At 42.4% G+C, this 19,919-nt stretch overlaps 1 protein-coding gene across 1 annotated transcript in view; it reads left to right on the forward strand.

Annotated features, from left to right (window-relative positions):
* Positions 1-321: 321 nt before the first annotated feature.
* The window catches only part of MSL3 (MSL complex subunit 3), a 52,994-nt gene continuing 33,396 nt past the window's right edge, over positions 322-19,919 (forward strand). Inside the window, exons 1-7 of the mRNA XM_074992842.1 lie at positions 322-443; positions 3,988-4,070; positions 9,939-10,034; positions 10,514-10,614; positions 13,100-13,191; positions 14,374-14,496; positions 14,834-14,994. Of these exons, the coding sequence (XP_074848943.1) occupies positions 345-443; positions 3,988-4,070; positions 9,939-10,034; positions 10,514-10,614; positions 13,100-13,191; positions 14,374-14,496; positions 14,834-14,994 (755 nt within the window). The 5' untranslated portion in view covers positions 322-344. The remainder of the gene's footprint in view (positions 444-3,987; positions 4,071-9,938; positions 10,035-10,513; positions 10,615-13,099; positions 13,192-14,373; positions 14,497-14,833; positions 14,995-19,919) is intronic.

The raw sequence follows: 19,919 nt of genomic DNA on the forward strand, positions 1-19,919 counted from the left end.
TCACAGAGGGGGAGTAGCCTCTGTTGCCAAGGCGCCCTGACAAGGGACAGCAACCTCACCCTCATCCCAGGTGTCTGGTGTTCGCCACAGGACAATGAGACCACACTCTGAGCCCAGCCGGAGCTCAAACCGACCCTGCAAGGCGTACTTAATGCCAACCAGCTGCCCACGTCATTACCATCACACGTCCACCCTGCAGCGCCACAGCGCAGACGCCCCTGGCCCCGCCCCGGCAGCTCGCCTCCCGCCCCCTCCACTCAGGCTCCCCGCCTCGGGGCGGGGCTAGATCAGGCCCCGCCCCCGTTCGGGGGCGGGGTTTGTCCCCGCTTCGCCATGACGAGCAAATGACCGCGCGGGGGATGAGACTGAAGTTCCAGCGAGGCGAGCGCGTTCTCTGCTTCGAGCCCGACCCCACCAAGGCCCAAGTGCTCTATGATGCCAAGGTGAGGCCCGGCCCCGCCCCGCCCTGCAGTGGGATGACGGACAGAACTAGGCCCCGCCCCTCCTGTTCCCAAAGCCCCCTCCCACTCCCCCTCCCCCCCGTCGGAGCCGCGGGCCGGGTAGGCTCCACTCTGCCGCGCAGCGCCGGGCCCGCCCCCGAGGCAGCGTCACACCGGGCTGGCTGGGCGGGTCAGTACCCCCCTCCCATCACCGGCCCGCCCCGTTCAGCGCCTGGCGCCCGGCCCGGTTCCTCGGGGGCGGGGGGTCCGGGCGCGTAATTCCCTTGGGCTGGGTGTGGGGGCGGGTCAGGCCGCCACCGAAGCGCTTTGGCCGCTCCGGGCCGGGCCCTGCCTTTGTTCGCCTCCTTCCGCGGCCGGTTGCTCGGCCTGGGCTGCCCGCCACGGAGCGCCGCTGGCCGTAGCCGCGGTGAGCGAGGCGACCTCCCGAGGGCTCTTCATAGCCCAGGCCCGGGGCAGGGAGCGCGCCTGGGCCAGACACGCCCTCGGTTCCTTCTCGGTGCACCTGGCAGAGCAGCCTCCCTTCCTGAGCTCAGCGCTGTGAGCCTCCCCTGGGCTGGGCCTAGGCTGGGGGTCCAGTTAAGGCACCCATAGTCATCTGCCTTCATTCCGCAGCCGGAGGCCATGTACCTTAACTCCAACTTCCACCCCCTCCTGCACTCCCATCCACTGCCCTTACCCCCTCTCCCTCGTAAAGAGGGGAGGGCAGGAGTACTGGGTCAAACCAAGGCACCCTGTAAATTCGATCTAGCACGGCCCCCACTAGGCCTGTGAAATGGAATATTGGAAGATCAACTGCGGTAGGGTCAGTCTTCCCTGTAATGTAGATGTATCCTACCTAATTCACAGCTAGAAGCGCTAGCGGGCGCTCCCTGATGAAAAGTAGGTTAATTGGAACTACAAGAGTATGTCTGTGCTGGGGTGGGTTGGGAGTGTTTGAGACACCATGATCGATTTTGTGGGCATGGATTTTGCCATGACAGCAAAGATGCGGCAAAATCGATCTCTTTGGGCTCACCCCTTGATTCTGGTACTGTTGCTGTGTGGAGTAAGGGATGTCAGCATGAGCCCAGAGAACCCCAATCTACACCAGGGAACAAAATCAATCTAGATATGTTGATTCTAGCCACGTTAATGGCATGGCTAGAATTGCATATGTGGGATTGACTTTGATCCTTGGAGTAGACCAGGACTAGGTCAAAAGTGCTCTCAGTACCAAGGTAGGTAAAGTATGATGTATGATGAATTATATGGTGGTGTCTAACTCTCTGACTTCTATGAGATGGAGTGGTTAATTTGTAGGCATTTCAACGCTTTTTGTTTTTGGAAAGGTTTAGTTTTTAGAAAAGAAAAGTTGATGCTGGCTTTGGGTGTTAACTAGACAACTTTGAAATACCCTTCAAATCTTAAGTCAGCCTTTTCAGTTTGAGGGACTTCAGGAACTCTTATTATTTTTTTCATCATCACACCCAACAGATAGTCATTCTGAAAGATGTAGGTCCAGTGTTCTGTGACTGAGGACTTGAGGGACTTCACCAATTATTATTTTTTTCATCATCACACCCAAGGAATTGTCATTCTGAAATTTTCAGGTCCAGTGTTCTGTGATAGAGGACTTCATTTGTTTTTCTCTTTGATGACTGCCCTTTTAGATACCATATGAGAAGCCAGTCTTGTATGACTGACCTGCCTGTTTTCTTGTTCCACAAGGATAGTTGCCTGCAAGAGCTCCTCAGAAGGGATGTTAAGAAGTTAGGCATTGTTTTGTTGATAATCACAAATGTATTCATAAAATTTATGAAAGGTTAAAAATGAGCAGTATAACTATTATTACATAGCATAAGAGAATGTGACCAACAATGGAGCTGGCGTATAGAAGAATAAGTGTTCCTGCAATAGGATCTTGTGGCTAGCTATGTACATTTCTTGTATTTTATATACATGCATTGCCGGGGAGAAAAAAGTTACTTTGACCTTATCAACAGTCAGAATGTCCAGTCCACAGAAAATTCTGAGATTTTTGTCCCAAAAGGGGGTAAAGAATCAAGCATCTAATTTTTTCATGGAATGGGAAGTTCTACATTAGAACTTTTGGAAGTGTCTAAAATGTTTCAACAGTCTTGAATTAACAGTTTTATGCTGACTTTGTTCAGTGTTAATCTGCATCTTGCCTGTTGGTGCAATGTTTCATGAGAGTTGTCATTTGTGTACCTCATGCCCCATTCTCTTTTGTGGGTCTGGCTTCCTGGCTGGACCACAGCTCCTATGATGAACTGAGTTGATTCAGTGGATGAGGAGATTGCAGTGCATCATAGGAGATGTTGTCCAGTGAAGTAGCCTGTCCCGTAGAGAATGGAGGTGTGAAGTACCTTAACTCCAAGTCCTGTGAGGTAATGCAACAGCTCAAGTGGATACAAATCAATATTGACCTGAAACAAAATGGTTTGGCTCAGTTTCACAAACCAAAATATTTCAGTGAAACAGAATATTTTCATTGAAATATTTTGTTTTGCTTTTCCAATAGGAAATAGAACATTTTCAGCAATATTGAAATTGTGGATGCTGCATTTTGTACCAAAAAAAAGTAAACAATATTCTCCATGTGATTGACTTGATTATTGTGAGCATTGTGGAAGAGATGAAATTTCTAAAAGGATTTTTCCTAAGAACCGCTATATAACACTCTTGCTATGTGTGGTGTGTGTATTGTGTGCATTTAAATATGTGATTCACAGATGTTCAGACAAGAGTTTGAAGGATTGCCTTAATTCTGATCAATTAATTTAATCTTCCAGATTGATGTCTCCCCATAAACTAAGCAACAAAGTGAAAGTACTTTGAATCCAAGGCTGTTTACGTGAGGATGCTGGAATTGCAGTATTAGATGGAATGAAAGTGCACTCTGTGAGGGAGTGGAGCTATATTAGACAGTATATAAAGAATGTCTCTGTCCTCAAAATCACTCATGCTGACCCTTGGAATTCAGTTAAGACATTCACAAAATATTGTTTTCTCAGGTCTGTACTTTTGGCCCTACATCCAGTTCCCAAGGAGAGTGTTCAGTGTTTGGTCTTCTGTCTGTATCCAAACGTCCTTGAATAGTCTCTCCTGTATTGAGGGTCTGCAGAAGCAACCCATGAAAGAGATAGGAAGGCTACTTGTCCAAATGTGGTACTTCTGTAAATTCATGAAGTTCCTTTCCTCTTCTTTGGAGCATTTTTGGGATGCTTTGAGATGGATAGGCAATGAAGACAAGGCAGGGCTGCTAGTCATCTTTTCAATGTTCAGATCACAGTTCAGTACACCAGCTTTGTCTGTCATCTTTGTTGCTCCTAATACTTCCCTGGGATCAGGAGTGAATGTATGCTTTCCTACAGTAGGGATGTTCAGAGGCAATACACTAGGTTTCCATTTACTCATAAGTATACATTCCTTTCTTGCCACTCCCAAACCCATTCCCTAAACATTAATTTCTGTAGAAAGTGCACTGTAGTCTGTATTATGCAACGTTCATTATTTTCTGTTTCAGATTGTTGATATTATTGTTGGAAAAGATGAGAAGGGCAGAAAGATTCCAGAATATCTGATCCATTTTAATGGTTGGAACAGAAGGTGAGACAATATATTGCATCATTATATTTTAATTTAACTTTTTTTGTATTTACATGATCTTTTTGGTGGCATGCCATAGCCTACTGGTTGTCAAAGCATAAGAAGTGAGTAGGAGTTAGGGCATGTCTACGCTGCAAAATTAGGTTGATTTTTATTTTATTTGACTTTGAGCATCCAATTTAAGAAATGTGATTTTGCATGTCCCTGCGAGGTGGATATTGATTTAATGGAGCACATCCTCACTCCCAGGGTTTGCTTCAACTCAAGGAGTGATGCACTGTCCACAGTCCTTGCAGCAGATTGGCATTCTGGGCTAAGGTCACAATGCCTCATGGGATGACAGCATTGTGGTGGATGGTTATGGGTGCATGTTGTCAGCTTCCTATGTCTGTGGCACAGAACCAGTCTTGCTCTGTGGTATGCTTATGGAATCAGAATACTAGAACTGGAACAAACTTTGAAAGGTCATCAGGTTCAGTCCCCTGCACTCATGACAGGACCAAGCCCATCTAGACCATCCCTGATGGGTGCTTGGAAATTTTTAAGAGCATGATAGACAGTGATGAAGACTCCACAACATCCCTAGGGCATTTATTCCAGTGATTAACCGCCTTGACAGGTTGTTTTTCTTAATGTCCAACCTAAGCTTCCATTGCTGTAATTTAAGCCCATTGCCCCTTGTCCAATCATCAGTGGATAAGAACGATTTTTCTTCCTCCTCCTTGAAACAACCTTTTAAGTACTTGAAAGCTGTTGTATCCCTTCTCAGTCTTCTCTTCCATGCTAAACAAACCCAGATTTTTCAGTCTATCATTTTTGTTGCCTTCTTTCTACCATCTCCAATTTGTCCACCTTTTTCCTAATATGTAGTACCCAGAACTTTGCACACTATTCTAGCTGAGGTCTAATCAGTGCAGAGTGGAGTGGAAGAATTAATTCTCCTGTCTTGCTTAGATTACTCATGTTAATATGTCCCAGAATTACATTTGCTTTTTTGCAACAGTGTTACACTGTTGACTCTCATTTAGCTTGTGGTCCTCTATAACCTTAGATCTCTTTCTGCGGTACTCCTCCCTAGACAATTTTCCCATTTTGTTTGTGTGAAACTGAATGTTTCTTCGTAAGTGGAGCACTTTGCATTTGTCCTGATTGAATTTCATTCTGTTCACCTCAGGCCATTTGTCCAGATTGTCCAGATCATTTTGAATTCTAATCCTATCCCCTAAATCACTTGCAACCCTTCTCAGCTTGGTATCATGTGCAAACTTGATAAGTTTACTCTCTGTGTCATTAATTAAATCATTGATGAAGATATTGAACAGAACTGTTCCCACAACTGATCCTGTGGAACCCTGCTTATGATGTCCTTCCAGCATGACTGTGAACCATTGATAACCGATTGGATAACTGTTCCCAGAGAGTAGTTATGTACCCATCGTATAGCAGCCCATTCTAGGTTATGTTTCCCTAGTTTATTGATAAGGTTACGTCATGTCAAATGCTTCACTAAAGACTAGGTGTACCTTTTCTACTGCTTTCCCTTTATCCACAAGGCTTGTTTTCCTATCAAAGACAGCTGCCTGGTTGGTTTGACATAATTTCTTCTTTACAAATCCACGCAGACTGTTACTTATCCCCTTAATATCTTACAGATGTTTGCATATGAATTCCTTAATTATTTACACCACTATCTTCCCTGGCAAAGAAGTTAAGCTGTCTGGTCTGTAGTTTCCTGGATTGTCCTTGTTTTGTTTTATATACATGAGCACTATATTAGCTCTTTTCCAGTCATCTGGAATCTCTCTCATCTTCTATGACTTCCCAAAGGTGATAGAGGAGATATGAGTAATTAGCTTTCAGCTATGAGTATTCTTGTCTAAACTCCTTTATTTGTATATGGCATTGCTGTGTATCATTGGTATGGCTCTTGTCCATGACCCCATGTGCAGTTTTGGCATAAATACTAGTGTTTCCTTTCTTGGTTTGGAGCTTTGCCTGCACAGACTTCCCCTCCTTGCCTCAGCTCTCAGATCCACTGTCTCCTGAATGCTCCGTGCTGCAGGGGTTTGTTATTTTGGGCACGCATGATTGCTCCAATAGGAAATGAATATTTAAAAGTTCCCAAGGTTTTTTCTGCTCACCTGGCTGAAGAGTGTTGGAGTTTGGAATGCTCTGGATTACCACCTGGAGGCCAGTCATTCCAAATTACAAAACAACATGTTTATACTATCTTTAATTTAAGATTTGTCACATTAGGCTTTGCTCTACTTGTTGAGCTGTAGTACTGGGGTTTAAAAGCCCTTTAGGTTGAAATGAGGGCATGGGCAGTGTAGACAACACTCATTACAAATTGGACCCAATGCTAAATACATTGACCTAAACTCATAGGCTGTGGCCACACTAGCCACTCATTTCGAAAACTATTTCAAAATGAGGGCCAATTTCGAAATGAGCAGGAGAGTGACTACACAGAAATTGCTCATTTCAAAATTAATTTTGAAATTAAAAGGCATTCATTTTGAAATTATTATTCCACTCCTGTATTGGGAATAACGCCTCCTTTCAATGTTAATTTCGAAATGAAATGTCTGTAGATGCTCCCTGCCTGCCATTTCAAAATGAAAAGTCCTCCACAGAGCCGGCCCCTCCCACCAGCAGCCAGAGCTCTGTGGCTGTCAGCTATGGGCGCCTTAAAGCTGCAGGGACACAGAAACCCCGAGCAGGAAGCTGAGTGTGTGCTGGCAGATGTAGGAGCATGAGGTGGCCAGATGATACTCCCAAACACCCCCAGAAAGTGACACCCCTCTGTGGCCGCATGGATGGCTAGTAGCCAAGACCCCCAGTCAAGGAACTGCAACAGGGATATGCCCAGGCAAGGGACTCAGCCAGGTCATGGGGGCCCCTGGGCAAAGGCCTCCTGCACATGCACCCTGTCCCGGTGCACCTGGTGACATGGAACCACACCTGGCCGCTCACAGTGTGGCATGGCCTTGGCTGCCCAGTGTGCCACAAAGAACTCCTGCTTGCTCTTCATGAGGTTGTGGAGTGCACAGCAGGTGCCTATGACTGTGGGCGTGCTGGGCAGGCCTACCTCCAGGCACATTAGGAGGCACCTGAAAAATGCCTTGAGATGGCTGAATGCCCGCTTCACAGTGTTCCTAGCCTGGTTGAGGCAGGCATTGAAGAGGTCCTGGCTCTCATCGGTGTGTCCCACGTAGGGGCGCATTAGCCGGGGCTGGAGTGGGTAGGCAGCATCTGCGACGATGCACAGGGGCATGATCATGTCCCTGACCGGCAGCTCCCGTAGGGGGATGTAGGTGCCCTCTGCCATCCTGCAGCCGAGCCACGAGTTCCGCAGGATGTGGGCATCATGGGCCCTGCCCGGCCAGCCCACACAGATGTCCGTGAAACGTCCTTGGGCATCCACAAGGGCCTGGAGGATGACAGGGTCGTTGTCCTTTTGGATGATGTACCTTCCCCGGCTATGTGGTGGGACTCGGATGGCAATGTGGGGGCTGTCCAATGCACCGATGCAGTTGGAGAATCTCATCTGTTGGAAGCTGGCTATGGCAGCATCCACGTGTCCAAGGCAGATCAGGTGGCGCAGGAGGATCCTGTTGATAGCAGTGACAACCTGTAGGGGTAGAGGGCATGGGTACCCATGAGTGTGTGGTAGCATATGGGGGATCCCGCTCCCTGGGGCCCCCCTCTCTAGGACCCTGCCGTGTGTGTGTGCCTTACCTCAAGGAAGACAACCCCGATGGTGGCCTTCCCCACCCTGAATTGGTGGCCAACCAAGTGGTTGCTGTCCAGGTTGGCCAGCTTCCACATGGCTATGGCTGCTCATTTCTCCAGGGGGAGCGTGGGCCACATGCAGGTGTCCTGGTGGCAAAGTGCTGGTGCCAGCCAATGGCACAGCTCCATGAACGTGACCCAAGTCATCTGGAAGTTGCGGAGCCACTGGTCGTCATCCCACCATTCCCCGCTGGTGGGGTACTGCCAGAGGCAACGGTGGGGCTGGAACAGGGGGTGCTCCGGATGCACCATGGAAGGAGGCTAGCCAGGTGTTGGGCAGCATATAGCCTCATATGGCAAGCTGTCAGGATGGCCATCAGGCTGACCATGATGTCCAAGGTGTCCCCGTCAGTGAAGTGCTGCAGGTCCATTGCAGGCAGTGGTATGGTGGCTAACCAAGGCTCTGCCGAGTGCTGTGCTGGAGGTTGCGTGCTGCAAGCAGCCAGGGTCCTCAGCATGTGCATGGGGGATGTATTTGGGAGGGGCCTTTAAGGAGTCATCTGGCCCCTGTTCTAGGAAGGTCTTGTCGGCCATTTGACCCTGCCCTGGCAGTTTCCTGTCCCATTATTTTGAATTGAAGCTGTGGCTGTGTAGCTGCTCCATTTCGAAACGACTAGAGTCTTTTCGATGTTGTGGATTGACTCATTTCGAAATAGCTTATTTTGAAGTGATGGATAGGGATATGCCTTTTTGACGTCACTCCCCAATGTGGCGGCAGCCATAGTGTTGACTAGCCTTACGTTAGAGTAGGTTTATACTACCACAGTAAGTCCACCTAACGTATGCATCTCTAGCTGTATGAACAACATAGCTCGAATTGATGCCTCTTAGGTAGATCCTGTGGGGTCTGCAACATGTGGGGTTTACAGAAGACGCTCTCCCATCAATTTAACTTGCTCTTCTTATTGGGTAGATGGAAGCAATCTGGGATGGTTTTGGCAGGCCTTCACAAGACCTGCCAAGTCAAATGCTAGTGCATTGATCCTGGAGCTTCAATCTCTGCTGTAGTATAAATGTACCCAGATTAGCCTATGTGCAGAGGAGTATGGGAAGTAGAAGTTGTTAATGTAAAGGAAAGTAAGAATTAACCCTGGCTCATGCCTTTTCTGTGTTACCATTATATTTTGGGCCTCTGTGGTTTAATGGGTAAGTAAGGTTTTTAATGGGTGTGTTTAAAAATTGTGAATGTTTTATTAAAATGCTATCTATATTGATACAATTGGAAAGACATGGTGCAGATTTTAATTTAAATGATGTGTAACAGATAAAGCCAATAAAAAGGTGGTGAGAATGTGATTATTATAAGGGACATTTTAAAGTTAATTAGTATTATAATTGTAGCTTGCTAATTTGCAGGAGACCTCCAATTAACATCAGAAGGGTACTGTTAGGCTCTAGGACTATAGGTCTGTACTTCACTCTGTTATTGATGCACTGTTACCTATTAATATGCTATTTTCATCTTTGACTGTTATAATTGTTGCATTTTGTAAGTGATAATTGCTTGCTTAACTAATCATTTTCTTTCTTTTTACATGAAGTTTTGTTCATAATGTTGTCTAGTGATCCTCTATTAAATAAGATTATAATGCTTTTATAGGAAGACATAATTCTCTAATGGAAAAGGAGGATTTCAGTAACTTTACAAACCCAGCTCTTTATTTTGTAAATACCTTTTATATATATTTTGTTTAAAATTAACTCATTGATGTTGATATATTGGTTTGTGGTTCCTGTGTGTTTGGAAACTTAAACTGTTTCTGTCAGATTGAGTTGCTGGTGGTAAACGCTGGAAACATTGTAATATTGACAAAATATTCCTTACCATTCTCTTTTCTTCAAGTACTTTAGCTTGTGCAGTTGAAGAGCAAGTTTCCTTTTTAAAATAGTCATAAACATGATGCCAAAAGATGCATGTGTATATCACAGTGCCACTCATTTCCAGATTTTGCTTCTGAAGAACATAAAAATATTATTTTGTAGATGACTGTAAATCTACAGTTGTCATGTAATTCATTAGTAAAGTCAGTTGCTATTTTTTAACACTTTTTTTTTCTTTCGCCCCATATTTAGCTGGGATAGATGGGCAGCTGAAGATCATGTTCTTCGTGATACAGATGAAAACCGTAGATTACAACGTAAACTGGCAAGAAAAGCCGTGGCTCGCATGTAAGGAATATGTTCACCTCTTTACTTCAAATGGCTTTCATTTGAAATGACAGTATATGAGTTCTTAAAGAGAAGACTTATTTGTTATAAAATTCAAGTGTATGGGATCCACATATTTCACAGAAATGTCACTGAGAAGTGCCTTGAGGTATCTTGAAGCAGGGCTCTTTTCCCAGAAAGAAATATCAGTCTCTTGTACTAACTAGCCTTTTATGGCTGCAGAAAAGAACACTGTGGCAAGAGTACAGTAAAGTGTAAAAACATTCATTTGTCCACCACCGGATATAGTCCCTTGAGTACATTATTTTTGAAATAATAAATGTAATCACAAACATTCATCATTTATGTTTGTAGTTTTTGCTTTTGCATATAGTATTTCTTATTATGTTATGACAGTTTATTATGGTATGTCACTGTTATCTTATAAACAAATGGAGTAATGACAGCTTGAAATATTTTCTCAAATTCTCCTCCTTTAGGAGAAGAAAGGGAAGGAAGAAGAGATGTTGTCGGTTGCCTGGTGTTGACTCTGTGTTAAAAAGCCTTCCTGCTGAGGAAAATGATGAGAGTAGTGAAAACTGTGAGTTGTTTTCTATTGTATTTGATAAATAGCATGATGCAAGCGCAGTTATCAAATTGTTAACTTACTGAACTACAGCAATATCTCACTTTTACAAACCCCACTCTTATGAACAACCAGTTATATGAACAGTTTTTCCTGAGTAAGTGAATGGGATAGACACACAACAAAAGTTTACACCACTTCACATTCTGATATCTTTATTGTGTTGGTAAACACTTTGTGGTGATTTAAAAGATGAGAAGAAAATTATGCTGGGCACCATATTCTGACTTGTACTTTGTATTGTCTGTAACTTGAGAGTGTGTTCAGTTTGCACAATTACAGTAAAATGCTCATTATGAATGAATTGAGAATTGAGGTCAGAAAACAATCTGACTTGCTGTAGGGTTTGGTGTTATGGATGGTAATAGTACTGGCTAGAATGGTAATACACATGAAATACTTCATTTATTTAAAAATCAGCATACATTACCTCAGTTCTTGTTATTTGCCTACTTTAGAGGCAGACGATACTGTTTCAACCTCACTCAGCTCTTCTAGTCACTGTGACCCAGATTTTTAAAGCTATTTACATGTTGTTGCTGTGTGTCACCTACCTGATTTAGGACCTTAAATCTTATATTCAAGAATGGTTTAGACACACAGTTGTTGCAACACTAAGAACAGCAATGCCTTAAGTACCCTTGATCTACGACTAGTGTTGTACTGTCTGGCCCCATCTTTCCCTGCCATCCTTGTCTGGTGGGCAAGAAACGTGATGCTTGCTCAGTTCGCATTCTGCTTGTTCTGATCTTCAGGGCAACAAGATATTTCCCATCCTGCATTGTAAAGAGGTCTTTTTTGCCGTTCTGGTTGCCATTCCCAACCTTTTTCTTCTATCAGCCTGTAGGCTTGTGTGGCCATCTCCCAGCATCTGTCTGAGGAGGGCCACGCCTCCTTGCTACAACTTTCCTGGGCCTGCACTAGAATAGGGGAATTAGCTGCCTACACGATGGTAGGGGCTTATCCTCACTCTTCCCAGGCAGGTCAGGGCAATCAGTCCCCACAACTTAGCCTTTCTGTCAGATGGAGCCACAGTAGTCAGTCTGCCTGGGCTCCAAGCAGGGCAGGGCAATTAACAAACCAGCATCTGGTCTCTGTCAGGCAGAACCATATACAGTAATAGTCAGGGTTCTCTGGCTTACAAGTAGGGCAGGGCAATTAGCAACCAGGTTTCTGAGAAAAGGGATGAAAACCAGTGGCAGTATACAGGCTCAGGTGAGGGGTCATGCTACATGGCACAGGCCTCCTACTCTATGGTGGGGAATACTACCTTGCCAGAGTCAGTGGGGATCTGCCTGAAACATGTTGACCTCCCATCTACCAGACCACTGCTTGGCTCCCGTGGGTTATTTCCATCATTCCTTCTCAGGTGTAATTTTTCTTCCTCCTCCCTGGTACATAACCAAGGGTATTGGCAGCCGCTCCCTGGAAGCTCTGGTTGGTCCCTGAGGCAACAGTGGGTCTCCCTGGTGCTCACTTCCACCCATGGGGAAGAGTCTTTTGTTTCTGGATGCTTCTGCCCTACTGAGCAGCAGGGTTGGCCTTTTATACTCCCTCTTCCTGTCCTGCCCCTCTACTTCTGGTGAGTGGGGTATAGCCCTCTTGGCTCCGCCAACCAGGCAGCTTGGGACGTTTCCCTGGTGCCTGGGTCTGTGGGGGTCCAGGCTGCCTCGCTTCACAGCCATTTAGCCATGGCATTTTTCCTAGTAACTTTAAGGCCTGTTTGTATAGTTTTGGTGTGTCAAAATGGAGGGATAGCTCAGTGGTTTGAGCATTGACCTGTTAAACCTGGGCTTGTGAGTTCAATCCTTGAGGAGGCCATTTAGGGACTGGGGCAAGTAGATGTCAGGGATGGTGCTTAGTCCTGCCAAGAGGGCAGGGGACTGGACTAGATGACCTCCTGAGGTCCCTTCCACTTCTAGGAGATGTGTATCTCCAATTATATGTATGTGCGTGTTAGCATGCTGGCCATTGTGGTTCTCTGGTACAGACATCATTGTATTTACAACTTTTTCATTTCATATAACTTGCTCATAACTTCAATGTGGGTATATGAAGTGATAGTGGTTTATTTAAAAGCTCTTTCTTTTTGCCTCCTTAAGTTGAATAGCTTTTTGCTCACGACCAGAGTCTAGTGAAAATTAAAGATTCCTACTGCTGATTGAAAAAATTTAGGAATTTATATATATTAGTAAATGTTCATCAATTAAAATTGATCTGTAAATACTCTGTTTGAGCTTCCTAACTCATTGCACTTAAAATGTGCTTTCAGCATTCTTGGTATATACCTCCATTAAAAAAACGAAACAGAAAGAGAAACCTTAACAACCTTGAGTCAAATGTTAAAGAAAAAATGTTGGATATGAATCTATGTGCAATGTAATATGCAGAATAAATTTTGTGAAATGCCAAAGACAACTCTCTTCTGTCTCTCAAACAGCTATATGTAGTTCTTCTTCTGACGACAGTGATGAAGGAACAGATGAAGAAATAAAAAGTGAAGAAAGTGACATTGAAGAGAGGACAGAAATGGTATATTCCTATGAGCTCCCTTAATTTCAATAATACTTGTTTGAAGCACTGGAAAAATTAAGACAGGATAAATGAATCAATTGCTGAAGACTACACAACATGTAGTCATAGGGCCAGGACCAGAACTCACCATTTCTGACTCTTAATAACATTTTTGCTGTGATAAGCTATTCAGTATAATATAGTTTATTGCTCTAGATGGCATTGATCTCAATGTGTTGACTTGGATTTGTTCCTCTCGTTCTATTTCCGCTCTTGAGGTTTGCCAGAGAACAGCACTACCCAGATTTATAGTTCGTATAAATGTTACTAGTCTCTTCCAGGGAAACAGATGCTAATGCCATCAAGATTTTAATGGTGACTGTACTACAGTTTCTTTGAAGAGGGTCTGCCGACTCATATTATGCTAAAATTTAGATGTCTTTGAAAGAGTGTAAGTCCAGTAGAAATACATGTGAACCTCCGTACTCTGGGTCTCCCTAATCCAGGAACCTCCATGTTGTGGAGGAGGAAATGGTTGTGTGTGCTGTTGTTTGCCATTTCCCCAGATGGGGAGGAGGGAAGTGTGCAGAGCTGCTTCCCCTGAGTCTTCTCCCTGCAACTCCCATAGTGGTGCATGACATGGAGCCATGCATGGCTCCCAGGAGCTAGGTGCTAGGTAAGTGCTTCACCTGCTTCACCCTCAATGCAGTACCCTCCCTGGCCCAGCAAAATTTTAATCCAGGATACCCTATTTCCCAGGATTGCTGGATTAAGAAAGTTCAAGTATGTTTTCTTTGCACAAAATCTTCAGTGGAAACAGGTGCACATTAGTTTATAATCTCAAACACTGCAGATAATTTGAAAGTGAAATGAGTTTAAACAAGTGAAAAACTGGGCCCTGTTGACAACTTATTTTATTGATAAGCAAATTTAATATGAAAGTGGAAAGAGGAGACAGAAAAACATTGAAAAATAAATAGAAAATTTAAAGCCGGACTTCTAAGTTCGAGGTCTTCCTGGGAAGAAACTGCATTGTGTACTGTCTATTTAAATTCACAAACTATACTGGTGCATGTATTTTAGAATATAGGTAGTTACATTCAATTGCTGCTTTGCTGAAATTTTAATAGTAAAGTTTTGCCTACTACAGTAATTAGTAACATCAGTCATTTTTGGTTACACTGATTTGTGCTGTTGCAGAAAGAAGAACAGGAGATTCACACTAAAAGGGACATGGAAGAAAGAACAATAAGCATAGAAATTCCTGAAGTCTTGAAAAAAAAGCTCGAAGAAGACTGTTATTATATTAACAGGAGAAAAAGGGTATGATTTGATTACATGAGAGAATATAAGAAGAAAATATCTGGGCTATCAAAAGTCATACTTAAATGTGATTTCCATTAACTAATTTAATTTCACAGAAAAGGGAAAAAAGAGGTTTTGAAGACTAGAAGGGATAGAGCAGCTAAATAAACATTTCCCAAAACTGGATAGATAAGTTATTGAGGAGAGTATAATTTAAGGAACAAATCTGAAATGCATATATGTTTTGCTGAATAGAGACTAGTTAATTAGGCTTGACAGTGAACTACAAGTTGCTGTGGGTCATTGCTTAAACCAAGAATTGTATTATTTAACAGTCATCAAATTGTCTTTTCAGCTAGTGAAACTGCCTTGTCAGAGAAATATAATAACTATCCTGGAGTCATATGTGAAGCATTTTGCCATTAATGCAGCATTCTCAGCCAATGAAAGATCTCGGCACCATCAAATGACTTCACATGTCAACATGAATCTTCATTATGTCCCACCAGAAAAGAAGTAAGTAATGTCTACTGTTTGTTTGGGTGTCAACGTTTGAATTTCAAGACCAGGTTTTAGATGATGTGTGTTTTTGTGCTCACCCATGTATGGTGGACTCGTATCCCAATGTGTAAGACAACACGAAACTGCAAAGAAAGCTTTAGAGATGAGAAAATTACTATTATCCAAAGAGGAGTTGTAGTAATTGCTAATAATATACAGGGATATTGCCTCAATACTAATTTATTCATAAATTCCTTTATTAAGTCCAAAGGCCAAGTGATATTGTATAAAATTTACTTTAAACCCATCTAACCACTCCAAAGTGAACGGTCACTGGACCAAGTTCAGCATTGGTGCTCAGTGGTTCAGGAGCCAAAGTAGTGATCATCATGACTGAAAAGAGCCCCTGCAGTATGAATTCGTTGTTTTATATACTATGTATGTATATTATTCTCACAGTAAAATGATCAAATATTATTTTATCAACTATAGTTGGTTAATAACCAATCAGGATGCTTTTAATATGTTGTTATTAAATCAGTGTTCTAATTTCATGTGCTGCAAAGAGCCGCAGAAGACACCTTAAAGAGCCACTTGTGGCTCGTGAGCCTCTGCCTGAATATAATTTCAATACAACAACCAAGTATTTCTAAGCATAGGATCATTATACTTAAAAATGTTTTCCATTACATTTGGCCTGTCTCATCCTGACAGGCTCTTGCATGAACAGATAGGATCTGACATGCCTTAGATTCATAACTTTTTTATACCCTTCAACAAACAAATGATGCCATAGCCACTGCTGTCCTGGACATGTTACAGTTTGAAACAGTTTGTCCTTATTTCCAATTTAATCTAGACAAGGTTTACAATCTCCTTTCTCTCCAAAACCTCTCTTCCTTCTTGCTGATCAGTAGCTTTTTTATTGCACTTGGATAACTTCTTAAATTGATACTGGTATGTGGGATGCTGGCTCCTTCTTTACAGATTCTTTCTTTAAAGCATCTGCAGTCACCCCTTAACTGAACTTAAGCAAAATGATTATTTATTTTACATTTGTGTTATGAGAAATGATCACTCTCCCCTTCTGTCATGTAAATTAAGGCTTCTTATAAAGGTTTTAGTGATTTTTATTAACAATTTCTGTACATGTGCTGTACTTTCACCCCCTTCATGCCAGGAATCTTAAACACTAAAGGAACTTATCTTCCAATGCAAGGACTGGTGTGAGACACCTTCGCCCCATCCCCCGCTGGACTAAAATTAAACTTTGAGCTCCTTGATTTGATACCAGGTCAAGTTATAGGCACACAAACTCCATAAGTGCAGGTGTATCACAAAATACCTTCATAGGTCACCAGTTACAGACAAGTCATTTTCTTGTTTGATTAGGCTGCTGAATACGCTTGATCAGAAGCATCACTATGCAATGAAGATAAATGTGTGTGATGATAAAACCCTGCCTATATGCATATTTGTGATCAAGAATATTATCCTTCCTGCTCAGGGGTTAATGCCTATTAAATAACAGTCTTTGTAGATTGTACTATTTCAGCTTAATATTGGGTGGAGTCTTTAATCCTTTAAAAGAAAATAAACTTAAATTTGTTTTGTAATATTCTGTTTCAGCAATTTATAATTCTTATTTCCTGCAGTGCCTCAGATTGTGCTATGATGTATTTTGACAGGATAATGATACTTCTGTTCTTCTTGCAGTTTTGTATCCCAAATGGGTGCTTATCGTGAGACATCTGAAATGTGACTGGAGAAGTTCATATACTACTTTATGAATTTAAGCTAGTATATGTACGCTAGTTCAGACTATAAAAAAGTTAAAATCTATTAGACGTTGATTAAAATCAAATAAATTAGAGCAAGGAATATTTGAATTTAATTTGTTTAAATGTGTTCAGATTTAGGTGTCATTTTGAACATGAAAATGGACTTCATACCAGGAAAGGGTTTTAAACAGGGAAAACATGGCCTTTCTTTTTATGACTCCATTGATTGAACTGTGTTGCTGAGACTTGCTCTGTTAGCCTATTTCTAATGCCATCTAGTATGTTTAATGGATCTGACACTTCTAATCAAAGCCAGTGTTTCTCAGAGAGTGGATTGGGACCTCAACGTGGGTTCCAGCCCTGTTTCAATGGGGTCACAGGTCTGGCATTTGAAAACTGAGCATCAGAGCTGTGATTACAGCTCCTACCCGCACAAAGCTAAAGACCTCAAGATCATGTGTTAACTATTTTTGGACAGAAGGGGATTACACTAAAATGAAGTTCGAAAAAATCCTGATAATGAAAGATTCAAAAAGAATATTGACGTTCGAAAGGAGTTGTAGAAAGATTCTGAGAATAGGATGGATGCAGAACATCACTAGTGAGGAATTATGTAGAAAGATACAGTTGAAAGAGAGCCTGCTGCAGAAGATTGTAACATGGAAGCTACAAATATTTGGGCATATTTGCAGAATGAATGACGAACAAAAAATCAAGACCCTGGTATTCGGCATAATGGACGATTCAAATAGGAGAGACGGACCCCACAGAGAATGAGTAGACTGGTGCAGAGGTAGTCTACAGAAACAAGCCACTCCGCACTGGACAGGGAAAGATGGAAAGGAATAGTGAGAGAGGCATCAGACACCAACGGATGCAGAGCCCACATTACTGATGATGATAACTGTGTAATAGATATTTTAGTGTTTGTCTACATAGAGACTTACTGTGCAGCAAGCTGGGGATTAATTCTATAACATTCTAGCTTACTGAATACTGTCTGGTTGTGTGGACCCTACTACCTTATACTAAGTGTTCTGCACTGCAGTTTGTTGTATGGCTTTTTGAAACAGGGGTGTGTCAATTTTTAGTGGAGAAGAATAGGAGAAGAATTAAGATATAGGGAAGCAGCTGTATGTTCACAGACTGGCTCGCTGTTCACTGAGTCTCTTATTAGACAAGTTTTATAACAGTACTTGTCAATCTGCAGCCCATTAGGGTTCTATGTGACTCCTGAGACATTTTGTTTATCATTGCCCTCGTGAAGAGTTCCTGCCTTCCATCTTCAGAAGTTTTTTTTTCCGTACTGATATTATTAAATTGACATGCACGTAAAGCAAGGGGACAAATGTGCACTGATGATACATACCATTGGATGCATGGCTCTCACAGTCAAAGCTGAATGCAGACTGACTGTGAGAGCCCTGCGTCCAGTCTGCATCCAACAATGACTGTGAGTCGTGTGCACTCTGCATCTAATCAAAGCATTGCTACAGTTCAAGCAGCATATCCTGCTAATTCTAGGTATTCAAATGCAAATAGTAGAGCTACGCTGTCCTGGGTGACCATCGTGGTTACGACAGTCTTGTGGCCAGATAGAAGGAGGACCACTTGGGTTCTCCCACTAGCCTAGATTGCCCATCATTGCTTTACATCCATGCCATTCTACAATAGGTCTTCCAATACATTCCATCATTGCGCAGTAGCATTTGTGTAATTACAATCAGGTAATCTGCACAGGGAAATAGTTGTGGAGCCAAATAGACCAGTAAATTATCTGAGAACAATAATATAAAGTCTCTTCATGTTAATAAATAACTAGAGATGTTTTGGGGGCTGGGGGGGGAGCTAATATCCTGACTTGTGGAAAACAGAGGTTTATGTGCAAGTTCTGCATCTCAAATAGCAACTGTCTCAAGAACAAGCTATCAGAAATTAATGTCTTCTAATGTAAATATTCAGTTGTTTTTCTTGAAAAATAATTGACTTAGTAACATTCTCTTTGGCAAACAGATATTAAGCCTATAAGTTAGTAACTTCAAAGCAACAATTCCAGGGCTCTGTCATTTACAAATGACTTAAGGACAAGGGATCATTTGCGACCTAAATTAGAGTAATTCTGTCCTCCTAACTGCACCCAGAGGGTAAATAATGAAATGGTATGTCTTTGAAAAGTAATGCTTTCCCCAAAACTCTGCTCCTTTGTCCTTTCTCCCCTATACCATTGCATGCCATTCTGTAGTCTTTTTGTGTGAACTTGAAGATATTTCCTTTGGTATTTTTTATTAAGCCGAGTATGCCAGCTTCTCACCAGTGTTAACAGCACCATGTGAGATGAGTTACTTCATTTTGTAGATGGGGGAAGGTAAATGGAATCCAGTTTCTACTTATCCTATCTTCACTGCATAAGTAGTAAAGTTGACCAAGAACTTTTTTATAATAGCCCTTAACCTAGACTTCTACTTGGTCACCTTTTGAGTCCCTCCTAGACATGCCCTCCCGCTTTGTCAGTGAATCAGTGGTAACTGCTCTTTGAGTGCGGTCTTTCAACCAGCTGTACACCCACTTTACAGTAATTTCATATAGACCTCATTTACTTAAGAGATGGTCAATTGTGACTGTGTCAAATGCTTTACTAAAATCATGTCTATGGCTTCTACCTGTCTGCTATCCCAGTAATCCTGTTGAAATAAATTGGACTGATTTAGCATGATTTGTTCTCATCAAATCTGTGCTGGCTATTTGTAACCCTACTAACATCCTCGTGCTTACAAATTGTTCAGTAATCTGTTCCAGATATCAAAGATAGGCTGACTATTCTATAAATTCCCCGGCTCCTTTTTTGACTCCTTTTTAAAGATAGGTACTATATTTGCATTTCTCCAGACTTCACCTGTCTTTCATGAGTTCTCAAAAGTAATTGCAAACAGTTTTAAGATTACTTTAACTAGTTCCTTAAGTAATGGGGTGAATTTCATCAGGCTTTGCTGACTTGAATATGTCTAACTTCATTAAATGACCTTTAAGCTATTCTTTCTCTATTTTGGCTTGCGCTCTTTCCCGGGTTGTCATTGGTACTGGTTGTGTTGAGCATCTGTTACCATTAACCTTTCTGATGAGGTTGAATCAAAATAAGCATTAAACACTTCACTTTTTTGG

Source organism: Carettochelys insculpta, chromosome 1, assembly GCF_033958435.1.
Source record: "Carettochelys insculpta isolate YL-2023 chromosome 1, ASM3395843v1, whole genome shotgun sequence".
Taxonomy (NCBI): Eukaryota; Metazoa; Chordata; order Testudines; family Carettochelyidae; genus Carettochelys; species Carettochelys insculpta.